The 19,145-nt window shown below is 28.9% G+C and overlaps 1 protein-coding gene across 1 annotated transcript; it reads left to right on the plus strand.

Annotated features, from left to right (window-relative positions):
* The first annotated feature begins 500 nt into the window (after positions 1-500).
* LOC145296036 (glucose 1,6-bisphosphate synthase-like) lies at positions 501-18,219 on the plus strand. Its single transcript, XM_080142081.1, has one exon. The coding sequence runs from the start codon at positions 606-608 to the stop codon at positions 2,409-2,411; it is 1,806 nt and encodes a 601-aa protein (XP_079998207.1). The 5' UTR covers positions 501-605; the 3' UTR covers positions 2,412-18,219.
* Positions 18,220-19,145: the final 926 nt, after the last annotated feature.

The following is a 19,145-nucleotide window of genomic DNA, read 5'->3' on the forward strand; positions in this document are numbered from 1 at the left end:
TATTCGTTTTCATATAATATATATATATATATATATATATATATATATATATATATATATATATATATTCAGCCACTCTGATGAGTCGTAGACGACGAAACACGTGTCAATGAATAATTATATTTAAAAAAAAAATATATATATATGCCGCTGCTCTGCTCCTCATATGGGGGTATCTTACCAAATTGGTTCAAGGGAAAATTATTCTCAACTCGCATTTACGTAAAAATGCACTTTCGTAAATAACTGAATCCATTCAACACGTATCGCAAAAACAAAAACAAATAGCACCTCTCTCTCATATATATATATATATATATATATATATATATATATATATATATATATATATATATATATATATATATATATATATATTATACAATACACACACACACACACACACACACAATAGATAGATTATGAAAAACGTGAATACGCTTATTGAAAGCATGTTTAAGATAAATGTGTGTTTTGTTGCGCTTTTGTTCATCCGTAGTTTATAAGGTCAACTTTTTGTCGCTAGGAGGCGTTATCAGAGATAAAGAAAAAAACAAAACAAAACGTGCTACGTTTTCCGATTCTCTTCACTTAATTTGTTGACAATGGCTACAGAAAGAACTGGCAATGTCGAGCTCGATGCCTGCATCGAACAATGGTTGTCTTGGGACAAGAACGAGACCACAAATGCGGAAATAATCGGTTTAGTCAAAGACAATGATATAGGCGAACTGAAGAAACGTCTGTTGAAACGGATCAGCTTTGGAACTGCTGGGCTACGTGCGCGTATGGGGGCCGGTTCTGCTTACATGAACGATGTCACGGTTATCCAAGCCACCCAGGGTATATTACGCCACCTGGAAGCCACCCGGAACGAAGAACTAAAAAAGTCCGGCGTTGTAATCGGTTATGACGGCCGATATAATAGTCATAGATTCGCCGAGTTAACAGCGACCGTGTTTCTCAACGCCGAGGTTCCTGTTTATTTGTATTCTAAAATAAACGCAACGCCTTACGTTCCTTACGCTGTCACCCACTATGGTTGTCAGTGTGGTATCATGGTCACAGCATCCCACAACCCCAAAGAGGATAACGGATATAAAGTTTATTGGTATAATGGAGCGCAGATTGCTTCTCCGTTGGATAAACATCTGGCCGAATCCATAAATAACAATCTTACTCCATGGGAGACTTCGTGGAACACCGATATTCTTCATGACAACCCCCTCGTTAAAGACCCTTATGAAGAAATTCTCGAAGCGTATAACAAAGACCTGCAAAGTCTATGTTATCAAAAAGAATTAAACCAATCATCGCCATTGAGATTTACTTATACTGCTATGCATGGCGTCGGTTATCCGTATACCGTGAGAGCGATGGAAGAATTCGGTTTCAGCCCACCTATCCCCGTTAAAGAACAAGTTGAGGCGAACCCGGATTTCCCTACCGTAAAATACCCAAATCCTGAAGAAGGCGAAGGCGCCCTTAAGTTGTCTATGGAGACGGCAGATGCCCATGGAAGTACGATTATTCTAGCTAATGACCCCGATGCCGACAGATTGGCCGTAGCCGAAAAAGTTAATGGCCACTGGAAAATCTTCACCGGCAACGAGCTTGGGGCATTATTCGGATGGTGGCTTTTTTATAGTTTTACAAAATCTAACCCAGAATTTCCGACCACCGATCTTTACATGTTGTCGAGCACCGTATCTTCTAAAATACTCCAGGCCATCGCTATCAAGGAGAATTTTAATTTTATCGAAACCCTCACCGGATTTAAATGGATGGGGAACCGAACTTCTGCGCTCATGGAGGAAGGAAAGCGGGTTTTATTTGCTTTCGAGGAAGCGATCGGTTTTATGTGCGGCGACAAAGTTTTGGATAAGGATGGTGTCAGTGCGGCTGCAGTGATGGCCGAAATGGCAACCTGGTTAAATGGTGAGGGTCACACCCTGTCATCTCAGCTGGAGGAGATCTACAAGACCTACGGCTACTATCTCTCCATCAACTCTTACTACATAAGCCACGATCCTTCGGCCACCGAAAGAATGTTTGAGGAATTGTGCAACTACAACGGCACAGACAATTATCCGAGAAGCTGTGGCCCCTACGCTATCAGCCATGTAAGGGACTTAAATAAAGGATATGATAGCAGTGTTGTCGGTGGACAACCCCTGTTACCAACCAGTAAATCCAGTCAGATGATTACCTTTACCTTCGAATGCGGTTGTGTGGCCACCCTGCGAACCAGTGGCACCGAACCTAAAATTAAATACTACACCGAACATTGCCCCAATCCGAACAGAGGCCTCGACAGAGACGGCGTTTTAAAAGAGCTCCAGGATATTGTGAAATGTATTGAAAAATATTTCTACCAGCCAGAAAAATTTGGGTTTCAAGCCCGTACCTAAAGTGAAGAACAAAAAAATATTTTATTTTTTAAAATCTTTTATGCAGGTTATTTTCTAGAATCGCGACGCGGTCAAATACTTTTTTTTTTTTTTTTTTCAGTTTTGCAGAATACGGACCGTATCAAAATAACGATATTAGTTAAAAACCCATTCTTAACATAGGAAGGTTTTGTAAGTATTTTGTACTTTCACCTAACAATTAGGTAAATAAAAGATGTACAAATTGAATTTAACTTGAAAATTCTATTTAAAAATAGCGGTCCTTATTCTGCATAAGTGCATTATTTTATTTAAAATATTTTTCTTTTTTTATATAATTTAAATAATTTATTTTTAATTTTAGCCCACGTGACATGACTTCTAATACTTTTTTCGTATATAGACTTAATACTAGAATTAAATTGTTATAGAATCACTCCCGTTTCCAATGAAATGTTTTTGTTTTAGTGTTCATAACATGGTTGTAAGGACTATAGACTGAAAAAGACATAAAAAAGTAATTTTAAAATGTAAAAAGCTTGCAAACTAATAATTTGCGTCGGATAAAATTGCAATATAGTTAAGAAATCGTACCTCCAACTGAAAATATAACAAATAACGCCGCGCTATTTTTTAAATCGTATTTCCAAATTTAATGTTTTTTTTTTATTCAATTGTAAAGTTGAAGTATAGAATAGGTACAAAACACCCTCTCTTCCTCATGTTAAGAATGGCGGTATTATTATACAAACACCGTGACAGCGAATTAGTAACTACTTTTACGTAGTATTCTGTTACGTTTCGGTGTGCTGAACACGAATCTGAAAACTGGGTTAGGGTTAGGGTACATTTTTTTCTACTAATTCGCTGTCACGGTATTTGTATAAATTTACCAGAATGGCTTTTTAAATAATAACGTTATTTACGTCTGGATCACTCTCTGCACTAGTATCCAAATAACTTATGCTAAACGCAGTAAGATTTAATTATCTACGGACCTGTGTACTTTTTACGTGCTGAAACTGTTAAGTTTTTTTTTTTTTTTAATTTTTTTTTATGTGGCGTACCGTAAGACTAACATGATTAAATTTTTGCTTACTCTAAGTCCTTGTGGTAAACCCCCTCGCCAAACAAAAACTCTTACAAAGGGCGGTAAAGCAATTTCGGTTAAAGTTACGATTAGGTATTGCACTGCAATGCAGTGGTGCAGAAAGTGTATCTTCTGATTATCTTCGTCTCGGCTAACGTGAAATTATGGTGAAACTCGTGAAATATTTTAAATATAATTATAAACTATCATTTAAAAAAAAAAGAATTTGTAAATAAAAAAAGTAATTGAATTTTTACCCACCAATTTAACAAAAATAGTTAAATTGTTACATTAATGTACAGAATAGTAAAAATAAAAATGACTTTTTAAATAATAGCATCACTATTTAGAAAACCATTCTTAATATGGCGATAAGGCTTTAATTTAATAATCAAAAGATACCATAAAAATTCAATTAAAAACATTTGATTTGTACGTAAATTATCCCGAGGAACACTTTTTACCTTGTCACCGTGTAGCCGTTTGCGTAGCAGGAACCGGAAATGAACTCCTGTACCTAATTGTAACCTTTAATCGTTGATCAATAATAGACATGGTCAATGAATGATCATAGATATTCGTGACAGGGGGGGGGGGATACTGGCTTCGGGGGTTTGTATTACTGTACACATAGATTCGAAAAAGTTGTCAAAAAACAAATATATAACAAATAAATGTTATTAAAGGCAAGATAAGTTACTTTTCTACCAAACTGGATATATTTTTCGTGTTTTTATTCAATTTAACATATTTAATCAGCTCGAAAACCATACAGTGTTTACCGATGTCGGCGATGTATTCGAAAATTCAAGATGGCGTCTCACACCCTCTTTAACACCGTAAGTATGGAAAAAGGTGTTATAAATAAAAAAACTATACAAATACTATTAAAAACTCGCCGAATATATGTCAACCTATGTCACGGTAACATATATTGAGCGAGTTTTTAACAGTATTTTATCCGGTTTTTTATTTATAACATCTTTTCCCACACTTACCGTGTTAAAGAGAGAATAAGACGCCATCTTGAATGTTCCAATACATCGGTAAACACTGTATGGTTTTCGAGCTGAATAAACATGTTAAATTGAATAAAAACACGAAAAATATATCCAGTTTGGTAGAAAAGTAACTTATCTTGCCTTTGATAACATTTATTTGTTATATATTTGTTTTTTGACAACTTTTTCGAATCTATGTGTACAGACTGTACACATAGATTCGAAAAAGTACAGTAATACAAATTCTGAAATAACTTTCATCACTGTTTGATTACATCTCAATGAGAGCAAAGTTTCTGGATTCAGTGTTTAGGTTTGGATATTCGAAAATGATTTTAAAGCCATTAAACTGTCAAGTGTTTTTTAAAGCAGAAGGTTCATTTGTGCTTTTAAATCGAAAAAAAAAAGCAAAAAAAAATTTTTCGACCGCACCTTTCAATTTTAGAAAATAACTTTAAAAATTATATTTTTTGTTTTGCTGTTTGAGTTTATATTGCGGAAAAAATATAAAAAGAAAAAAAAATCCGAATTATTTTCATTTTACACTTTAAATAAGTTCAGAAAAGCGAATTTTGATGATAAAAAAAAAAATGAAAAATAATTTCAGTTTAATTTTTGGTTAAAGTTTCGGAATAGCGACCGCATAGCTTGTTATTTTTTTTATGATTAAGAAAACTTCGTTATTGTTGCCCAGCACAATTGTCGAAATATTTATGAAAATAAAATATTTACTTTGTCATATGGGCACTTACTTTATAGCCGGTGTATTTGACATTTCAGAATGTAGTATGAACGAAGAATGATTACAAATTACTATAAAGTAAATGACTGTTTTACAATGAAGGTATATTTGGTGAAAGGACACTCTCCCCTCAATATAGGAAAATATCTTTTCTCCGATACGATTGCTTGCTTTTTTTAAATGTGGTCTACATGTAATGGGCATGCATATGTGTGTTGGGCGAAAATTCTAGAGCTTGTACATACCATCTCCCATGGCTATCAATAGGGTATCTGTAAAGACCAGTAACAAGTTATGTTGGCAGCCGAAAATCGACCACAAAACAAAATCCAAGTTCATAAAACGGTAAAAATTTGCATTGTATTTTATTTTTGTGTCTGAATTGTTACAATTTATAAATACAATGGAATTCAACAATGTTAGAAATATTAAATTATTATTATTATTATTTTTTTTAATGCAATGTAAATAAATCAGCTTTTTTATGCTTAAGGAGGCCAGGTTTCATGGGGCCTGACCATACACAACCAAATTATTTAAACCAAAAAAATTTTTACATGCCAAAGCATGATTGTTTTTTTTTTTTTTTTTTTTTTTTTTAAGGATTATTTAATAATAGTAATTTGAAAGTAATGAGTGATCTCTCATAATTTTAAAGCTGTAATTAAAATCATTAAAACTTTGTCAAAACCAAGAAAAAAACTTTCTTTTATGTAATAAAAAAATGAATAATAAAAAAAAAAAAGTTGCTCAATTCAAAGAAAGTAAAAATTAAAAAAAAAAAAATTAAAAATAAAATGTAGAAAGATTTTAGGCTTGTTTTCAAAGTATTGCAGAAATAACAGGGAATTTCACTAAGATAACTGATATATTTAATACAAAATCAAAAAGAAATATGAAATTATAAGACCGGATAGAATATGTAACTGAGGAAATAGATTGGAATTTCTGTAATGTAAAAATGTATGTATAAAAAAACCCCACTAAAATTCAAGTAAATGACTAGCTAGTCAAAATCAAATATTGCAATTCTATTTATGTCGAACCTCAATAATCCAATTGGCTTTTCTTTATATAGATGATTGAGAATAATTTGCATAAAGAGAACAAAACAAAACATAAGCAAAACGCTTTCTTATACCTCACCACTATGTATAAAAAAATGCTGTCTCTATTCCGAAGCTCGACTTATTTTTCAAAGTTATTTAATTTTTGTTGTATTTTAATTTTTTTTTTTTTGTCTAATCTCAAAAATGTAGATTTTTGAGGTAATGTTGGTAATGGTGTATGCCTTGATTGATTTAAAAAAAAAAAAAAAAAAAAGGGTTAATATTAACTTTAAGGGAATCTTAAAATATATTACTCTGCATCATTTCAAAGTATCTTATCACAACATTAAAATTAGTGTTTCTTTTTTTTTGTTTTTTACAAAAAATTTTAATTTGATATAAAAAATTTACTATGGTCTTCATACCAGCTGGAAATGATGCAATATGGCTTCTTATTGTTTGCATTTGGTTTTCCACGTTTTTCCAATTAGTTTTTTTAAAAAATGGCCGTTCTATACCCATGGCCATATTTGCACTGTTTGGGCAAAGCGTGTAAATGCAAATGTAAACAATAAAGTTATGTGTGTATCATTTCCAGCTATTGTTGACAAGTCATTTAAACGAATTTATTAAACATAATTTTTGTCAAAAGTATTGAATTTGATAGTTTTGTGTGATAAGATGTTTGGAAATAGTGCTAAGTTGTATTTCTCATTTTTAATATTTTCTTAATTCCCCTAAAACCAAAAATATTTACCCAAAAATATTTAACATTTTCTTTTTTTTTTAAAGTTTATATTTAACAAATTTTGCTTTAACTAAATTTGAATTGATAAATATTGAAAATGAAGAAAAATACATTATTTTATAAATTTAGCTTTTTTCTTCCAAATTTTTTATTGTTGAGAGATTTTGGTGAAACAATTTCTAGCCATTTTGTTCTATTTTTATAAGGTATTTTTATACAAACAGGAGGAAAATGGAAAATAAACAAAATTATATATTGCTGTTTTTTTCTTTTATCTTTTTTATTTTGTTAAGATATAAAAATAAAAACTTGAAAAATATTCAAATTATGTTTTTTGTTCATAATAGTGAATATTGTCACTTGCTGAAAAACATGTTTCCCAAAAAAATTTCAGCCAGACGAATTCATAACTTTTATATATGAATGAATTCTTTTTTTATTTATGTAATTGTAAAATTACATCCAGGAACAAAACTAGCTGCATCTACAAGGTGTAATATTTTATTTTTTGGTTTCACTTATTGACTGCCATCTTCATTTTTCCGTTGTAAAACTTGTCAAAAATGAAAAGATAGGTCAGAGAAGGTATGTCATTAAAAGCAGTTTTACAATAAAGTTGATATGTTTTATGAAATGTTGAAATTTAAATCCCATAAATACTTTCAGTGTTTATTTTTTTTTCTTTTACTGACAGAATAGACATAGTATGAATGATATATTTTTTGGTTCTTGTCTAGAATTTCCTACATGAAAAAACAAAAATGAAAGATGTCAAAAAGAAATATCGTACACTAAAAATTACGTAAATTGATCAAGTAGTTTTATTTTTAAATAAGAAAATCAAAGTTTATGGCTAAACAAAAAGTGATTATCTTGCAATGCCATCTTGAAAAAAAGCTGAAGGAGCAAGGCAAATAACTTCAAATTGAGACCTTAGAAAACCATTCTTAACATGGATATAGGGAGCATTGGAAAAACTCAAATTCAATTAAAAATGCTTTTCTTTATAAAAAAAAAACATAACTAATTGATGTGATTTTTGGTGTACATATTCTCTTTTTGTCACAAGTATAATTTTTTTTTTTTTTTTTTTTTTCATAAGAGTGGAGGGTTCTAGACAAGCAGGTATATTTTCTTAAACAGTTGTTGCATGCCGGTTTCTTCCGTTTTTTTTTCTTAAAAATTGGATTTTTGTGAAGTTTAATTGAATTACTCATGGTATGATTTGATCGTTACATGAATTCAATAAAAATGTTTAAAATTGTCACATAATTATTTTTTTTTTTTTAAATAGTTTCATTAGAATGTCAATTGTGAAGGCAAATGTTGTCTAACAATATTAGATATATTAAACAAAAAAAAAACGATTCTTATATAGACGTTATTTCTTTAGATTATTTGAACTATTCTCATCTTTGATGTTCTCTCAAACGTTTCAGTCGATGTAACCTGCAACCTTTTTTCAGGTTCATCCTGTCGAACTTAGGAGTCTTTATATTAAACTTGGATTTGTATGTAATTTTAAATGAAACCTTTTATTTAATTAAATAAAGTTTCGTTTAAAATTACGAATTCAGTTAGATTATTCTCATTCAGACAACCATGACTGGATAGAAATCTTAAGGTATTCTTAAAACTTCTGAAACCTTTTCACTTTGAATTTAGTTGTTTGATTTTTCTGTGAAACTACTAAGCTTTTTACTATAATGATTTGTTTGTGTGTGTGAGTTAGCTTTCAAGTAAGCGACGTTTGTTCTTCTGATTGAAAGACCTTCAGATCATAGTTGAATTGTGCTTTTCTATATTCAATAGTTTCTCTTTTAGAACATTTAAAATTTGAAAAGTTTTTTACTAGGAATAGTGGCGCATCAAAAAGAAAAAAAAGAAAAGAAAGATTTTATCTTTTGATTGGTCAGAAATTTACGTGAAACACAGACTAAAACTGTGTGCAGGAAAACAAACTTGATCGATAAATGAAGGGAGATAATTTCAACTTTTACTATTTTTTTAAGGGATAGTAAGTTAACCCATAGGTAACAATAATCAAAGAGAATATATTATTTTATCAAGTATTACCTTTGTATTTTTAATTTTTAAAGTAAAAATAAAATGGTAAAACTGAGTTATCTCCCTTTTTGATTCATTTATATACCATGTTTTTTTTTGTTTTGCCAGCCTTGTTTCATCTGCATTTTACGAAAACCATTTCACTGTGAATAATTTCCTAGTTTTTTTTTTTTTTTTTTGATTTATGGGCCTCTACTCCTCTCACCAAAAAACGGAACTATAATATTTGACAATACTCTTTAATTCTTGCCAGAATTTATGGCTAATTTATGCAGGTACTGCATCTCAACAACTTTAAAAAAACATTTTTTGGGTGTCATCATTTTGTTAATAACAAAAAAATGAAAAAAAAAAATTTCTTAAATATATTTTGTAATTCAGTGTTTAATCTATAAAACTACTTTATCAAGTAAATTGTGGTTTTGCTTTTTTTTTTTTTTTTAACTAAATAAAATAGTTTTTCAATAAGACCCTTTTTAGGATAGTTTTGTTTAGTAATGAAAATAGAAATGCACTTTTTATTATCTCTGAAATTAGAATTTACAATACATTTAGAATTTAGAAATAAATTATTTTGACAAAATATATTTAAAAAAAAATTATAGGCAAAGGTGGCAAGAAAATTACTTTGAAAATGACAGTTCATTGTTTTCAAATGACTTTTTTCAAATTTTTCACAGCCACCATATTGGCTATTTTGAATATGTAATAAAACAATTCAAAAGTGATTTTTGTAGATTTGACATTTTTTTTTTAGTTCATGTTAGCATTATGCTTGAACTTAATCAATAATATATATATGTATTTGTGTGTGTGAGAGAGAGATTGACATAAGTATGAAATCTAAAGTATCTATAAAAACATTGATTTAATAATGTTGTATTATGTGATTTTGTCTTATATTTTGTTGTGTGTGTGTGTTAGCAACATAGCTTCATTTATGCAAACCACAGAGATAAATGAATTGACACATTGTCAATTTTGGAAGTTTCCTGTACTGTTTTTTTTCTAAAATTGCGATAAATAGAAAAATAAAGAATTGTTATGAAGTCTTTCTTTCAACAATATTTATTTTATAACATTTTTATGAATGAATAAATCCAGCATTATTTTATTGAAAGAAACGTTCTAAAAATAGATTTACTGTATAAAACAACCTGCAATCTGTAAAATCAAACCGGAAATAAATATAAAAATGAAAAGGTGCAGACCTCCAACAGGATTTGAACCTCATTAGCCAAAAGATACATGCAGCATTTCAGCAAGGTTAAAAGTGACCTTTGTGGCTGAATGGTTCAATATACTCTTTTGCTAATACAAGGGTCCTTTTGAGGACACAGATTCAAATAAGACCTCCTACCAGATTGAATCCTATCAGTCATTTGTATTTTTCTGATATTTATTTTCTGCTTTATTTATTTTTTTTTTCAGTTGCCAAGTCCTGTATACAGTAAATATTAAAAACAAAAAAACTAAATCAATTGGACTTCTCTTTAAATAAGATTTATCTTTTCTTTTTTAATAAAACCTACATAAGTGTTCATTTATGATTAATGACTGGCATGTTTACCTAAATCTAAAGTAGCTTTGTTTCTCAGTTACTAATATATATATATATATTTTTTTTTTTTTCTCTTAACAACTGTAGCTTGCCTTATGGATATTAAAAAGAAAACAAAACCCGGATTCATGGTTATTTTTTATTTTATTTTTTTTGTACATTCAAAGGTAGTCTAGATTTAATCTTTAAAAAATTTTGTACAATTTGTAAAAAAATTTGAGTATAAATTTCGTAACTACTTTTTAGTGCCTGACATCATACATTTACACAAACAAATGGTCTGTTTAAATTATTTAATCATCACAGATCTGAAATCGGGTTAATAAAAAAGTTTTTTTTCTCTATGAAATTATGATCTTCAAGGGAATCTTTGGTTCAATTGTAGACCTTTCCGATGAAATTTTTTTAATTATATTAAACATTGTTATATTGATCAACACAACATCAATTATTTTATTTGAAAAAATGAACAAAAAACAATTTTTTACTTTTATAAATTATTCCATATTTTTTTTATATATATATATATACATATGCATACATATAATACATATGCACGTATATATTAACTGACATTTGGAAAAAAATATTAATAGAACAATCTCTATTCAAAATGAGATTTTTTTCTCTATTTTAAATAATTCTGGTCATTCAAACTTCTGTTGGTAAATATTTCTCATTTTTTTTTTTTTTCAAGTGGGTGCTTTCAGAAAAAGTTATTTTCAATTTTATTTTTACCATGTATATTTTTTTTAATGTTGCAACTGTTTTTTTTTTTTTGTTTTTTTTTTTCAATAATTTATTTTTTAAAATTAAGATTACCAAAAAAAATTAATGAATCTCTAGTTCTTTTCTAGATTGTTTACTATTTATTTTTTATTTAGGAGCATAAATGTACCTTAATATTTGATTTAGATGTAGACACCGTGTAGCATGTTTTCATCATAAATAAAAATGAGCATGTTACTGCCTTTTTATAGCTGTGGGAGATTGGCAGATAACAATTTTTGTCTATAATTAAAGTTTATAAGCATAAGATGATTATAATATTTCATTTACTCTTAAACAATATTTCTCTGAGAAGCCACCAATCTAGAAAAAAAATGAATCTCTTGAAAACCTGTAATTATGAATGCCAAAAAATTATTTCAAGAAAATTCCCTATTTACTTATGAGGGCAAAGTCTGGTTTTTAATGTGAGAGAAAACCAGCTCCTCAGAAAGTGTTACTCTGGGTATTAACAAAAAATACAAATTGCCTTAATCTGGAAGGATTTCTCCTCTCAGAAGAGAATAGATTTTATTTAGAGAAATAGTTTGTATATAAAGGGAGATAATTCTTCCATTTCGTGTAATTCTATGGAAATCTTCCTTGAAATAAAAATGAGCAACTTTTGAATGCTGATTTATTAATTAGCATTCAAAAAGTTATTTAACCTTCTTATTTGAATAGTACTATATTATATTTGCACCAATGTATTGTGTTTGCAGTCCTAGGATTTGGTTTAGATGACCTTTAATTCCTCTAAAGTCAGTCTTTGAAAAACGGAAACATTTTACATGAGAACTTTGATCTTTTGCAATCGCTCTTCTATAATCCAAGAGTTTTATCATGTCAAAATCCTTAGAATCTCTCTGCATTTCAATTCTGAAGAAGTAATTCTAAATATTTTAATTTTATATTTAAATTTTTACCTGACAGTTACAGATTCTAAAGCACATTTTATGCTTTGTGAATTTTATTTTTTTTCATTTTAGATGTTATTAAAATTCACCTCTAGCAAATTCTTGGGTTAGAGCACACCAAATTTAAGGCAATTCATAACGTTGCATTTAAAAAATCTGAGATAGTGTGTATGACTATATTATGGGAATTCCACAATTGTATCTTTGCATGAGTTTCAATTCTATGGATGTCTGGCACAAATGTAAATCCCAACATATTATTGTAACTCCTTTGTTTAAGTTAAAACATCCTTATACTCTGGTTTATTTCGCTTGAATATATCTCATTAATGTGATCTATGTCGAAAACCCTTGTAGGAGTGACATATTTCCATTCTCTTGTTGTTCAGCATAAATGCAGACCCCATGCTATCATTTTATCGTCTTAAGATAAAACAGTTTGATCCTAACCTGAAGGCCAAGAAAGTGTATTTTAGTTCAAATTTCATGCTTGACACACCAGTATGATCAGATGAAATTAAAAAATATGATTACTTTTTGCATTGAATTTTTCTTGATTTGGTGATCACATCTTTTAAAAAAGGAGGAGAACATGAAATTGCCTTAATGTGTGATATAAATTGCTAGTTTATTCCAAAATGTCATGTACAATATTTGATACAAGTAAAACATAACACACAAACTATACAAATAATGATGCAATTATTCTATGCAAGTTTTTCTGTTCTTCATTATTTATTATTCAATTCATCCATTGAACAGTATCACATATACAATTTTTTATTGTAATTGTAGAACAGTAATAAAAGAATCCCCAAGTATTGAATAGAACACATAGTTCAATTATGTATAATAAGTTATTACAACCAATTACTTAGACTGTGTACAGAAAATGAGCAATATGATTATTATTAGATGATCAAACATACATGAGAAATTAACTTGCATTTGATAGGAATGAAAGTTTGTGAATTTTATTCACATATTTATTGATTTTATGATGTTATTTAATTCTTTCTTCCCTCTCAGCTGTTTAAGCTGACATCATTAGGGAACTTCAAGTAGATTTGCTACTCTCTTTCTCTTGTCCAATTTTACTGTATCAGGTTTAATAACTCTGTTTTCAAAGTACATATTTGTAAGATTGCGTCTAATATGATGTAAGACGATATATACACAAAAACTTGATTTATAAAAAAAACAATCGTAATAAAAGTAAAAACTATTTTCTGTCATTATTATTGTTCAGTTCATGTATTGTACATTATGACATATTACTTCTATAATTGTTTGGAAAAATAAAAGAAATCACAAGCAAGGCTAACAACTCATAACCCAGTTTTTTACATACAAAGAGATGTCCGACTTGGATAGAAATCAAAAGAAAGCAAGAACATGTATTCAATTTTATTTAAAAAATCTGGTAATTTATGGAATACAAAATTTTTATGTGAATTATTTTTTTACCTTGTACATTTTTTTTATAAAGTCACAAAGAACATGTGCGAAAATCTATAGTGCTATCCTGTAAAATTTAAAACTAGCGAGTGCTGTCAAAACTGTTTCACCAATGTTCTCATTATCTGGATGTATCATTAAAATATATAAAAATCATAGACTTAGATCAGTAATTTCATTTAACATATACAGGGTGACCCCCCCCCCCAAAAAAAAACGGGCCTCAATTCTAATTAGGCCCCGTTTCTTAGTGTTTTGTTCGAATGAAATGAAACTTTGATCATAACTAGTTTATATTATTCAAAATATCACATCAAAACACTAGGGTCTTTGGCCTTCTTTTCTCCATTGACTGTAAAATGCCCAGAAAAAAAATTGAATGTCCTCTGTTTTTTTTTTTGGTCACCCTGCATAAGTTATTTTTTGAGAAAAGCAAAACAAACTAATTTTTATTTATAGTGGAAGATTTATTTCTGAATTAATTTCAAATAGTTGTCTGAATTACTATTTGATTTCTTTTGCTTGAAACGGTTTTCAGAGCTAAGAAAAGCACAAGTTTTTCTTACTTTTGTGTGACAGGATGAAAATATATTTACATACAAATAAATTCACATTAGTCTTTATTATTGAGCGAGGAATGAAATAAAAATTTATTGAAATGCAATGAGTTTCTAAGAGTTTACAGATATTGAAATACCCATATCTTTATTTTATTTTATTTTTATTTTTATTTTGTTGTTCTGGTAGGGAGATTGTAAAAAAAAACAAGTTTTCATGAATTCTTAGTTATTTTAAACACCCATGTTGAACAACATGGGTAAAGCCTTTTAAGATTAAAAAAAAATTTCTATGGCTAGTCAAAACTGAAAATCTAAATTATACAAAAACTGGAATTCCAAATTGATTTCTTTGTATTATTTATTATATACTTGAATTTTTTTTTTCACATGCAGAATTTCATCTGCTTCTAAAACAACCATTCCATCAAATACCATTGGTATCAATAAGTATTGCTACCACAGTTTGAAACATTTTCTACTACTGCTGTAATTGACTGTACATAATTCTTGACTATTGTAAATTCAGGGGAGATAACTACTCCAATTATCGTTTGCATTTTTAGAACCTTATTGCTGGTCTTAATGTTGAAAATAATGCTTAGAGGTTTTGTATTTATATAACCGCGATAAAATGTCTGATTATAGTATGCTGTTTTATTTATAAAATTATGCTAAAAATATAGAAATAATCTGAAAGTTCTCTTGGTGGTGGTTAACAAGTAATTATTAAACGTTTTGTAGTTTGAAAATTGTGTTGAAATATTTTCTGAAATGTAATCGTTTTCCATGTTCTTCAGTTTTACACAATCTTTTTAAATAGCAAGATGAGCTCTAATCATCCGTTATATAAGTCATCCGAAGTTTATTATAAGCAAGTCAATAAATTTATATGAAAATGTACTTTAGCTACAAAACTTTTAAAAGGAAAACTATCTAGACTATTCTAAAAGTCTTTCTATTATCTCCTGAAGAAAAAGTAATGGAACTTTATTTTTACCCCCCCCCATTTAATTTTCTGGTGATTGTCCAGAATTGCCCTTATATTAAAAAATTAAACTACAGAAAAATATAATGTATGTACCTGTCATGTAACGGAAAGACCATATTCCAAAAATCATAAGTTGATCAAGTAGATTTTCTTTTTTATATAGAAAATTATTTTTATAATTTTAAGTGATTAGTAATAAATCGGAGCTATTACAAGACTGAACGCATGGAAAAAGAAAACCTGGGAAGTTCGAATTGAGTTACCTCCCTTTGATCGTGGAGCCAGACAAAGTGTACTTGTTTTCTCATAAAATTTGATTTTCTTAGTTGAATAAAAAAAAACAAAAAAAAACTACTTGATTAATTTTCATAATTTTAATGGAAATGACATTTTCGTTCCATCACGAATGTATACATAATACAGATTTTTCTTTATTTTTGGTTTTTAATATGAATGGAATTCTGAACAAGAACCCATTTTTTTCTTTTAATCTTTTTAAAATAACAGATATTTATAAAATTTTAATTTAATCGTCTTTGTGAATGTTACTGTTTCATTTGCGCTATTTTTTCTATCACTAATTTATTTCTGTTGAGTTTTTTCCTCATGAGATTGTAGAAAGTTTCTTTTTGCACACACACACACACACACACACACACACATTTCTTGTTCTATGTAGGTTGTTCTTTGCTTATGATATTATTTCTATATTTGCACACATACACACATATTTAACTGCAAATTCCCATCAACTCAATGTTGTGAAATATTTTTTCTGCCTACACAAAGGTGGCCCACACATATTAATAACTTTAACTTCTAATATTTTCATGTGATGTGCTCTCTGCAGTAAAGAAGAATACAAAACCACATCATCACTAACATTTGGCACACACCTTATTCTTCATTAAATGTTTCTCTACAGCAGAGCTAGCCACTGGTTTAGGAGTAGCAGGATGTATGCAATTTGAAATTATATTCCGAGCAATATTTATAATTTCAAATTACATACATCCGGGCACAGCCATAAGGATATATAACAATAATAGGCCCTTATTTAAAATTTAAGCATAATTAAAAAATAACAAAAATACAGAAAAATTTTATGATGTACATACCTATCACAGAATGGAAATATCATATTCCAAAAGTCGTGTAAATTGATCAGTTTTATTTTCATAAAGAAAATCATTTTTAAATGATTTAAAGTGATTAATGTGAAATTGGTAGCATTACAAGGCTGATCTTGCAAGTTTTAATTATTTTTTTAATTTTTTTACAAGATGGCAATGAAAGACAGTCTATTTTTGTTTACTCATAAAATTTGATTTTCTTTGTTCAAAATAAAGCTACTTGGTCAATTTACATGATTTTTAGAAGATGACATCTTTGTTCTGTGATGGGTACATACATCATAAAGATAAAAAAATTTTTTTTTTTTAAATTGGATTAAATTCTATATAAGAAACCAATAATATATAATTCAAAAAGAAATTATTTTTTGTTTTGTTATAAAGCTCCGTCTGAAAGAATAGTGAACCCTTTGTGTGACAAGGTTTGTTGTCTTGATTTGGGTCTTTTCTGTTTCAACAAAGTTGATTTTTCATGGTGTGTGTGTGTGTATATATATATATATATATATATATATATATATATATATATATATATATATATATGGCACAGCACAATTAACACCCATTTTAATTTTAATTAATTTAATTTTAAATAATAATCAAAGACTTAAATTTTATTCCACTTAAACAAAGGGCATCATGCTGTATCCTCTCTCTCTCTCTTGCGCTCTCTCTCTGTCTCTCTCTCTCTCTCTTGCGCTGTCTCTCTCTCTAATCAGTTTATTTTTAAGATTTTTGAGTTGTTAAATCTTCACATGATATATTTTGATGGATACATCTTAAAAAAAGAACTGTTATAAAACTACTAATCGGACAGTTATACGAGAAGTTTATTTTTGTTTTAAATACGGCTTTATTTTAACTCCAGATGATATATATATATATATATATATTGATATATATATTGATAGGCAAGGTTAGTAGAGAAAATCACCTTGATTTCCGATGGCTTGATTATCATATTCTTACACATCAGTAACTACAGTTGCATAATATCAATGTTTTATCCGATATTGGTTACATGCGACCTCATGGTAGTGTCCCAGTCTTTACTGGACAAACGTCGATATGATAATAGCTTTCTGTCCAGACTTTCTGCAGAACATCTAGATTGATCAAGTATACTGATTTAGTGGTGCATTCTTGCAGACCATCCTGGGTTGCGAGTAATTGAGCTACGTAAACTTGCCCTTTATGCAAAAGGAAAAGTCTCACAAACAGGTTGTTTGAATTTGTGGCTTAACACACAAAATAGTTCGTTTTACCTAGCATGACCAATCCATCTGTTTGGTAAGTGCTTGTTGGACCATTTTGTTGGACAACAAGAAATAAGTGTGGTGGAGCATTATCATACTGAAAAACATGGTCAATAACCTCAATAGTAAGTTCTGGAAAAACTGCTTGATCTCAAAGGGTCATCTTGTACTCACTGTGTGTTTGCACAGATATATATATATATATATATATATATATATATATTCATGTATATATTGTTCATTGCTTATACATTTTTTATGATTGATTTTTAGTGACAAAAATCGTGTGACTGCTGTCTTAAGTATGAACAATTATTTTTTTCTTTAATTTCAAATTTGCTTCGAGTTTTTAATTTTATTTTGAGTTGTTTTTTTTGTTTTTTTTCATATGAAATGTTTTAATTTTACAATTTTATTTGTGTATTCTTTTATTGAATATTTTATTCCAACTGTTCTGAAAAATGTACAAATAAATTAAAATTTTTATTTTATTTTTGTTTTTCTTTTGTTTTATTCATTTTGTAGAAATTGTAGTTTGCCTAACATTTCTTTGAAAGATAAATGCAATGTAATCGTTTTTATCTGTAAGGAAAGAATTGTTCTTTTTTGTTGTAAGTTATTGTAGTTAATATCCAAAATCACGCACACGCACACACACACACACACACACACTTTGTACATTTAATATCACAATGACATTGGATTTTGTATAAAATGAATATAAACATTGTATAAGTTTGTTCAGTAAATGTATAAAGGTGAATTGTATCTTGGCCAATTTTGAAAATTTCGCGGTCATATATGAAGCCCAACCTGCCTCCTTTAATCTAATAAAATATTTGTTTTTTTAATTTTTTACAAAAAACATTTCCGGAAATGTATTAAGCATCAGATTTTCATAATATATGTATATATATTTTTTATGTTTTGAAGTTTTTGAGACAAGGAATCATAATTTGTATTATTCCGACTATGATATTCTTTTTAGTTGATATTCTCATAATAGTTCTGCTGATGTAACTGCTGACCCTGTGGGTCTTATTGAAATCAGGAATCTTTATGTTGGACTCCGTGAATCTCTAAAGAATTTTAAACAGAATCCTTTGTTTGTAATCTACAGAGTTATATAGAATTGTCCACGTGAACCCGTGGCACAACGAATAAAAATGCTAAGAAATAATCAGTTCTAAGTGACACTTTTCCAGAGGTTGAAGGTTCAATCTTCAGTGCAGGTGATACCAAAGATATAACGAAGAATTACTTAAAACTTCTACATGATAATAACTGATGAATTGAAAACAATCTACCCTCATAGATTAAATAATGGGTCCATTCAGAATTCTCTAAATATTCCAGAGTTGAACCAGATGTACTTTAAGAAGGTCAGAGGTCACATTGGCAAAAATGTTATGAAAAT

Source organism: Euprymna scolopes, chromosome 16 (assembly GCF_053919585.1).
Source record: "Euprymna scolopes isolate OS-2025 chromosome 16, ASM5391958v1, whole genome shotgun sequence".
Lineage (NCBI taxonomy): Eukaryota > Metazoa > Mollusca > Cephalopoda > Sepiida > Sepiolidae > Euprymna > Euprymna scolopes.

Excerpts from the sequence above, each read along its gene's own strand:
- LOC145296036 (XM_080142081.1), top strand. The coding sequence starts at position 606 with ATGGCTACAGAAAGAACTGGCAATGTCGAGCTCGATGCCTGCATCGAA.